Source organism: Oratosquilla oratoria, chromosome 11, assembly GCF_046742065.1.
Source record: "Oratosquilla oratoria isolate Oo_2021 chromosome 11, ASM4674206v1, whole genome shotgun sequence".
Classification (NCBI taxonomy): Eukaryota; Metazoa; Arthropoda; class Malacostraca; order Stomatopoda; family Squillidae; genus Oratosquilla; species Oratosquilla oratoria.
This window is the reverse complement of record NC_134787.1, coordinates 74,250,814-74,260,813: the sequence shown is the minus strand read 5'-3', so window position 1 is coordinate 74,260,813 and position 10,000 is coordinate 74,250,814. Positions and strand designations below refer to the sequence as shown.

At 37.5% G+C, this 10,000-nt stretch overlaps 1 protein-coding gene across 1 annotated transcript in view; it reads left to right on the top strand.

Annotated features, from left to right (window-relative positions):
* LOC143030097 (uncharacterized) overlaps positions 1-2,998 on the top strand; it is a 7,185-nt gene extending 4,187 nt beyond the window's left edge. The window contains exons 2-3 of the mRNA XM_076193299.1: positions 1,028-1,160; positions 2,121-2,998. Of these exons, the coding sequence (XP_076049414.1) occupies positions 1,028-1,160; positions 2,121-2,998 (1,011 nt within the window). The remainder of the gene's footprint in view (positions 1-1,027; positions 1,161-2,120) is intronic.
* Positions 2,999-10,000: the final 7,002 nt, after the last annotated feature.

The following is a 10,000-nucleotide window of genomic DNA, read 5'->3' as shown; positions in this document are numbered from 1 at the left end:
AAACGAAGAGGTAGAATTTGCTCTAAAAATGTAAAACGAGAAAAAGCGCCTGGGGAAGATGGTATATCAAGAGATCTGTTGAAAGACGCTGGGAAAACAGTTTATTTGAAGTTAGCTCAGTTGTACACCCAGTGCTTACGTCAAGAAAACGTTCCTGAATCTTGGTGCAATGCTATAGTAATTTTGCTTCATAAAAAAAGAGAGAGCAGAAAACCTTAGTAACTATCGACCAATTAACTTGCTATCAAATATATATAAAGTATTCTCCAAGACCCTTACAAATAGACTAAGTTAAATTTTAGATGGAAACCAACCGAGAGACCAGGAAATCTTTCGGAGCGGATATTCGACTCTAGACCATTAGCAGGCGATGAACCAACTAATCGAGAAAATGACAGAATACAACATATCTCTCTGTTTAGCTTTTGTAGTTTACCAGAAGGCCTTTGAATCGGTAGAACAAATAGCAATACTAAACTCGTTACACAAGCAGGGTGCAAACAAACAAATCGTAAGGGCTTTTAGACTACATAAAGATACAGGAAAAACCAAGATCGAAAAAGGAGAACAGCAAGGCGATATCATTTCACCCAAACTATTTACAGCTTGTTTGGAAGAGACTTAAGAAGGTTGAGTTGGGAAGAGAAGAGTTTGAATATCAATGGCAAATATTTGAACCACCTAAGATTTGCGGATGACATTATTCTTATTTCAGAAAAAGCAGAAGACTTGCAAGATATGCTGAGTGATCTGAACAAAGAAAGTCTCAAAGTAGGTTTAAAATTAATAAGAATAAAACCAAAGTAATGTTCAATACGAAAGTTCAAAGTAAAGAGATTATAATCGAGGGTGAGAGTCTTGAAGAAGTTGAAGAGTATACTCATTTAGGCCAGATTGTGAAAGTGACAAAAATCATGATAATGAAATAAAAAGACGTATTACAATTGGTTAGAAAATGTTTGATAAGTATAATAAAATCCTGAGAGACTCTCTACCTTTATGTTTGAAACGTAAAGTTTACAATCAGTTCATTCTGCCAGCAATAATCAACGAGTGTGAGACGTGGAAAGTAACGAAGGCGATGGAAGCAGAGCTAAGGACTGCAGAGGAAAATGGAGAGATCGATGATAGGAATGACATGAGAGACCGAAAGATAGCAAGTTGGGGTGAAAGAGCAGACTAGAATGAAAGATATTGTGGAGGTGGTGAAAGAGAGGAAGCGGAATTGAGCAGGTAAGTTAGTGTGAACGACTGATGAGCGATGAAGCAAGTGTACTACTGAGTGGACGCCGCGAGATAGGATGCGTGGAAGAGGGAGACCAGACAGGAGGTGGAGAGACGAGATAGAGAAGTTAGCAGGAATGACGTAGCAAAGGTTGGTGCGGTCGTGTGAATCATGGAGTGCTATGAAGGAAGCTTTTGTTCAGCAGTGGACACAGGATGGCTGATTATATATATATATATATATATATATATATATATATATATATATACATGTATATATATACATATATACATATATACATGTATATATATATATGCATACATGTATATATATATATATACATATATATATATACATATCAATACATATATATATATGGCTGAATATATATATATATATATATATATATATATATATATATATATATACCCCTAAATATATATATAAATATATATATATATATATATGTATATATATATATAGACCCCGACATATATATATACATATATATATATATGTATATATATATACATACATATATATGTATATATATATGTATATATATATATATACATATATGTATATCATATATGTGTATATATATATATATATATATACATGTTACAATAAGATTGTGAAACTAGGGATTTAGTGAAATTACAAAAAAATTCAGGGAATTCGTGAAATTACTGTTTCATTTAGAGACTTCATGAAATTACTAAAACATCTAGGGACTTCATGTATTTACTGAAATGATACTCTAGTTATTTCATAAAACCCCTGATGATAGTAAATACATAGACCAACAGAAGCTTTATTTTGAAATTTTATTCATAAATCATCATATCGTAAAAATCATGTGTATAATGGTTCAGAATTTGAAGATTTATCACAGAACTAAAGCAGTTGTGGCCTCAGCTCAAACTAGTTCATGGCAAACCCAGATATCCGCAAAGCCAAGGCTCTATGGAAAGAGTAATTGCTGATATCAAAGACATTCTAGTGGCATGGATGAATGGCAATAACTCGCAGGACTGGGCAATTGGATTTAAATTTGTTCAGCAACAGAAGAATTGTGCTCACCATGCTGGAATAAATAGATCACCACACAAAGCCATGTTTGAAGGGGACCCTAAAGTTGGCCTGACATCGTCTAGTCTACCGCCTGAAATACTTGAAAGGCTAAAATCTCAAGATAATCTTCTGGCAGTACTTCAGCCACCATCATCTACCAAAACTGAGTCGACATCTGATGAAACTGATGTGCAAATCCCTTCCAAACGTGAAGAAATTGATGAGCAACATTCTGTCTCTGGTGAGCAACCGCCTGCTCCTGTCAGTGAGTCAAGATCACTATCTTTAACCAACCACCCACCAGCAGTGAGCGAGAATTCTGCAACTGTTGACAAGCGGCTTGAAGACATAAGCAATCAACATAAAACAGCACGTGAGTCACAGTTATCCCAGGCAGAACGAATGGTAAAGCACTCTCGTATTGATCTAAAAGGTGGTGAAGTTGGAGACAATGTTGCTGTTCCAATTCTTACGGTTGACAGAGGGAGAGATGACCCAAGAAACATTATTGGAGTTATTGTTGACAGAGATGAAAATCATTTGTACAGAATTGCAGTGGAAGCTGAGATATTGAGCACAAAGTATTCCAGGAATCAGTTTGACCTTTGTCCTCAGAGACTTTTAAATGAAACAAATGTCAACACAGACTATACCATTGCACTCCGTCAAGCCCTCAGGTCTACACCTTCTGGTGGGTAATGATTGTTCCACTGTGACTGCGGCAAACAATGTCAGACAAACAGATGCAAGTGTTTTAAAGCAAAGAAACTTTGTAATAGCAGGTGTCACAGCAGTCTGACTTGTAAAAACAAGCATTAGCTTTAATGTCCTAATACATTCTACTTAATTTCATACATTATTTTTATGATGATATGATGATTGAATACGAATAAAATGTCAAAATAAAGCTTCTGTTATACGTATTTGCTATCATCAAGGATTTCATGAAATCACTAGATATTTTAGTAATTTCATGAGGTCCCTAAGTGAAACACTAATTTCACGAATTCCCTGAAAGTTTTAGGGATTTCACGAAATCCTCTTCTATCTTACTGTAACATATATACGTATATTAAGGGTACAGGAGCTTGATTTTTTATTTTCTATTTTTCCCCTTTTGCTGTACTGGGATTTTTTTTTTTTTGTTTTTTTTTTAATACAGAGATTGTCCTAGTGGAGGCAAAATTATGAACGTCAGCCCCTTATAAATCTCAACCAATGTAGAGACACTATGGGCACATTTCCTGCGACGGATTTCTTTTGTGTAAAAGAGACTTTAGGCCACGTTGATATTATTGCTTTCTAAATCTTATTTCAGGAACATTACTCTATTACTTCGATTATCTTATTTTTATAACTATCATTCCTAAGGGAAGCAATGTAAATAGAGGAATGAAAGACGTCTCTCTTGACGAATTACTTGATGAAACTCATATAGTTTATCTGTTGGTGAAAACTCACAAGTTATGTTATTGAAGTGTATGTGAACAGCACATTAAGGTGAACATTTATCAGAGAGAAAATTGGCTTAGAAGACAGTAACGTTGTTAGCGAAATGTTATTTCAACATGAATGAGACGTACGAATCTATGAGAAATAATACATAGCAGAAAACATATAAGCCAAGTAATTGTCAACCTTAAGAGAGAAATTATCAACAAGGTTGGGGTGAAGAGGCTTAATTTCTCTCAGACCACCACCTGCTAACAACTACCAATTCTTTCATGAATTACTATTATTCGTCACGTTGTACTGCCAACAGAACCAACTACTTGCCACGATGCAAAGAAGAAATAATAAGGTAAATGAATAAATGGAATTAATTTAGATAAAATATGGTAAAAGAAAAGAAAACAAAATGAAATAAGATAAAATAAAATAAAATGAAATAAAATAAAATAAAATAAAATAAAATTTAAAATAAATAAATAAAATAAATAAAATTATATTGAACTAAATGAAATTAAATAAAGTTCAAGAAAATTAGATGAAAATTAATACAATAAACAAAACGAAATAAAATAAAATAAAATATATGTAAATATATTAATACAATTAGTACCATTATGTAATATGAAGTATCACATCTGCTTACACACACACTTTACATCTTGTATCGAAAAAATAGAAATAATAAACCTACGGACTTTTGAACCACCACTTCCGGCAGCAGCCAGCTACCTACCACCACCTCAACTAGCAACTACAAACTACGAAATCAGCGGAAGTCCTGAAGCGTTAAATTGGAGGCGTCTGGAGGCAGAGAGATAACCGGAGCATAAGAAAACTTCCAGTTGATGAAGAAGAACGAAGACAAATGCCCAGTGCTTAATTTACAGATTTGGTTCTTAATTAATGCGAGATGATTTTGTTTAGATGAGAGATATTCCTCTTGATGGTGGTAGGCTTAGAAGTCTATATAACCCAGTCCCCTTTACAGAACAATTTTGGTTCATACCAGGCAGTTGTATTAAGTAAAAGGACTTCTGTACACAGGAGGTTTGAAATAAATTTCGATTAACCCACAAAGGTTCAGTGTCTCACTTAATTTATATGGTTCTGGCAAATGGCAGGTGGTTTCATTCACCTTGGAGGCTTCCCCCATAGTTCTGAATAATAAATATCAACAGAGTTTTATGCGCATTTTTAGTGTAAGTTGATATTTTTTTCTTATTAAAGTGTGCGCGTCTGCCGAAATCTCGCTGGCTGACGTTCCACGCATGTACATGAGTGTGTTCACAGCAAATTGCTCTTTCAGTCCGCGGCCGAAACAAGATCTTCTAGTTTGACGAGATTTGCGACAAGCGCCGAGTTAATTCAAGCACTGGACAGGTCCCATGCCGTGTCGTGTCATGTGTCACGGTCCCAGAGGTCTCCCATGGTTGACACGCTTTTGCTAAATTCCATCCTCGTCGTGATTTACTTTTTCCAGTTACGCGTTAAATAAAGTACTCAGCTTATTTTGCGTCTGGTGTGTGCTAGGGCAAGGCTGTGTGTGTGCTATGAGTGTTGGGGTGGCTAGTTGGTTGTGGATTGGTGGTGGTTTGGTGGTGGTGGTGGTGGTGGTGGTGGTGGTGGTGGTTTGGTGGTGGTGGTGGTGGTGGTGGTTGTAGTGAGGCGGTGTGATGGATATGGTAATGATTGAGTTAGGTGGTGGTTGCGGCAGGGATGAAGGTGTTGGTAGTGGTAGTAGCTGTGGTGGTTGGAGGGGGCGGTTGCGGTAGCGACAGTGATGATGTGGTGGTGATGGTATTGTTGGTGGTGGTGATGGTACTGTTGGTGGTGGTGTGCGGTTGTGTTCATTGGAGTGAGGGTAGAGATAACGACTGTGATAGTGGTAGTATTAGTGGTAGCGGTAGAGGTGTTGGCGGCGATAGTAGTAGTGGTGGTTTTAGTAGTGGTGGTAGTAGTGATTGTTTGTTATGATAGTTGCCATGCTGCTGGTGGATGTGGCAGTAGTAGCGGTAGTAGCGTGTAGTAGTAGTAGTAGTAGTAGTAGTAGTAGTAGTAGTAGTAGTAGTAGTAGTAGTAGTAGTAGTAGTAGTAGTAGTAGTAGTAGTAGTGATGTAGTGGTGTTAGTGTTGTTGTAGTAGTGGTAGTGGTAGAGGCAGTGGTAATGGTAGTGGTAGTGGTGGTGGTAGTGGCAGTATTAGTGGTGGTGGTAGTGGTAGTGGTAGTGGTAGTGGTGGTGGTAGTGGCAGTGGTAGTGGTAGTGGTAGTGGTAGTGGTAGTGGTAGTGGTAGTGGTAGTGGTAGTGGTAGTGGTAGTGGTAGTGGTAGCTGTAGTGGTTGTGGTAGTTGTAGCGGGTAATGGTTATGGTAGCGATAGTGGCATTGGTAATAGTAATGACAGTGGCAGTGGTAATAGTATTGACAGTTGTAATGGTAGTGATAGTAGTATTAGTGATGGTAATGATTATGCTTACCTTACGATAATGGTTGTAGCGGTGTTTATGATTGCTCGATTGGTGACGGTAACGAAGGCCTTGATGGTGATGAGAGTGATTGCAGGGGTGTTGAAGGTATCTGGTGATTGTGGTGATAGGGGGAAATCATATACAAATGTAGAAAACCTGAGTGAAAAATTGGTCACATAAACGCAATTGGTTTTAGTCTCTCAATCTGGCCCTCTTTCCCCTACTCTCTCTTTCTCCTTTCCTCTTATACATCCATGCAAAGTTCCCACCATTCTACCACTTTTTTGCACACAAGTTTCTTGTCTCTCTATTCCCTTACCTCTCTTCACGTTTTTCTCTCTTTTTTTATCATTTTCTCCTCTATATTTGCTTTCCTTTCTCATTCCTTCATTCTTCTCTTTTGCCTTTCCTTCCTCCTTCATTCCTCATTTCTTCCTTTTCCAAATTATCCTTTCCTTCTCTGGTTCTCCTTTATTTCTTCCCTCCCTACTTCTCTACATTCAAGCGTCATTCATTATTGTACTCTTGTTTCTTTCACTTTCTCTTCAACCCACCTCCTTCCTCCCTTCCTCTCCCTCTCCCCATTCCTTTCCCTACTTCTCTCTCTCTCTCCAACTCTCTCTCTATCTCTTTTTCCCTATATCTCCCTGTATGATATATTGATAACATAAGCAGTATGGACTTATTATTCTAAAGACCACAATAACATTCTTACAGACTAGCGTCACATACACAGTATTTGTTTGTGATTAAAGAATAATCCCCACTGAAAAGAAATGCTAATAACTTTTCTGTTCTACTATCATTCCTTTTTACTGTTTTCCATAAATCTTTCCTCTACCACTTGTATAACTCCATTTCATCGGCGTGGCATTACATCTCAGGATAAAGGCGCTGGTTCTCTGGTGAAATAGTAATATGCTTACCTCCTTCTTTTCCCGTTTCCTATTCTCCATTTCAGCCTTTTATTCACCATAATTCGACAACGGAAAAATTTGAGTTCACTTAGCAAGTTTTCTATATTTACCTCCTGCTGTGCACCTTTTTACAAATAAACGCTAAATGACTTTTTTCAACTTTTGAAGGGATTACGTGTCTTGTGCACATGGTTTTAGTGAGTTGACTGCACATTTGAGAGAAAACGGAATTTCGGTCATCAGTCAGTGTTCAGAATAAAGCCTTTGAGGATATCGCTGAAGTAAGGGGTCAACCGTATTTTTTTTCATCGGGTCTACTCCAATTGGAGTCAAACGATTTCATTCATTTGACAGATGTGGCATCTGGAATTAAAAAAGTCTATCAATCAATGCGTTTTTTCCGATACGTAGGCCAATTTCCCATTTGACACTTCATGTGACACAGCTTCCTCCCTCCCTCCCTCCCTCCCTCCCCCCCCCCTTCCCCACTCCGGGAATGACAAGCATCCCTGTCGACATAGTGCCTCTTTTCCGTGGCAGACCATCACAGGCTGCCGGCGAGCGGCGCACGAAATTGTAAAATAGTGCAGGAACCGTGACAGAATCTCTTCCATTTAAATCACTCACGGGACAGAAATCTGTGAGTGTTTAATCCGTGAGGAGTGTTGTCACCTTTGAGAATTTTGGTCAGCCTAAGGAAATCGAGTTTCATTCAGCTGTAAGAAAATTCATACCTTGATAAGTATAATAACAAGAGAGAGAATGGTGTTCTTTTTATCAACTTTATTCTGGCTAGCATCAGACGATTTAATTAATAGGAGGAAACCTTTGTATTACAAAAGCAAAAGACCATAATCCTGTTGAATAAGATCAGCACGCATATAGGTTTTATTGTGGCCACTGTCAGACATTTTAAGTTATAGAGGAGTGCGTTCTTAAACTGGTTAAAAGTTTCACGGAACAAATACGTTATACACTGTGATTCAATGGGCGCGAAATTCAAGCCCAACATGGGCACACGCCTGACAATACACTTCAGAGAGGAGTTCTCCGGATTGGCAAAACATTCAGTGATTTGGTTTCACTGTAACTAGAAGAGAGTGGCGATAAAAAAGTAAAGTTCAAACCAGGAGACTCATAGCGGCAATCATAGTGGCAATTTTTGCCCCATGTTTTCTTTGTTTCTAAAATAAAACGCAAGGCCGCTTTGCGCGAAACACGGTCAAAATCAAACCGCCATTCGGGTATATAAGCAACCAAATATTCGCAAGAAAGAAACTCATCTCATATCTATTAATTCTTTTCATTGTGGTTACAGTCGCACTGTTCTATTAATTTTCGCGGCACTCCTTGGTCACAAATTAGATAATAAAAGTAACACGCTAAAGATTTATTTTTACAGTAGAATGGCACCCTCCACATGCTATCTATAATGCAAATTTGATCCATTAACTGGCAAAGGAATATTTGTTTGAGGACAAACCTTTACTGATAAAACAATGTCACGCTCACCAGCCATACGTTGTTCTATTAATTCAAGTTTTGCCCCTGATATAGTGCTTCTCATACCATACCTCTCGGCAGTTACCGTTTTCTAAATATTTCGTCTACCAACGTCATAGTAATAAAGTCGCTTAAAACTTCCACTGATACGATGACGTCACATGTATTCATTTAGTTGAAGGTCGTCTCCGTGATAAGGCTGTTAAAATATAAGACATAATTATATAATTAATGTATGGCTATGCTACTTCTTTCTTAGGTGTGCTTTAAGGACTTTTGTTTTAGCCAACTTCAGATGATCTTATAATTCTCTCTGGCCACAAAGGTTAACTATAAGAGCTCTTGGTACACCAGTTAAGACCACGGATTCTTAGAGTTCTCTTCCTGCTTCCTCGCGTATTTTGTAAATATACTGTATAATTTTCGGTTCTCTAGTCCAGTATTTCTCAACTAGGGTTCCACGAACACCCAGGACTCCACAGAAACCTACCAAGTGGTTCCCATGTCGGGAAGCTTACCATTTAGGAAGCCTAATTATCCTGTTTTCTTAGAAGTAAGATTTACTTTATTTCTCATATCGTAAATATATACGATTTTCTTTTATCTTATTCATATGTCATGTCTCTACAAAGAAAAGTCTGATAAACACAAATTCCTATGAGAATAAAGCCTTTTATCAATGAATCATACATATAAAATTAAATTATTATATCCTCTCTGATCCCGTATCAAGGAATCCCCTGAATATACGGTACAAGGGTAAAAAAAATTGAAAGGTTAAGAAATACTATCTAGCCTCATAAAGGCCATTTCAACATTAAAGAGAATCGTCAGGCATCTGCCGTCTACTATTAGCTTTCGATTTGAGGCCTCACGTATGAAACTCTATGGGGCTTTGTGGGTTCCAAAGACACCAAATGGAGAACTAAGCCTTTCAAATTTTGGTTCTGGCTAACACCTATAGATTATATTCAGCTGATCGGAAACCTCTGTGGACGCAGCTGCATAAGCGCTAGAGTGTTAACCTTTCATTGTTTTCTTAATCACTAGACCCTTTCGAGATGTTTTAACACATATCTTTCCTTTTGTGATTTAACTCCATTGGTTCAGATCTCGTCTATATTGTGTATATAACAGAAAGCAAATTACCGACCCTGGAACAAAGAAGAGAACGAGGGAATCTATTAACCGTCTACAGAATTATGAAAGGAAAAGAACGCCTTGATAGAGAGGATTTAATAAAGAGGGACATAGGAAAAACAAGAGGACATGCAATGAAACTCAAAAAGGACAACTACAGAAGAGACCTGAAAAATATCAGCTTCCCACACAGAGTGATAGATATATGGAACAAATTGGAAGAAA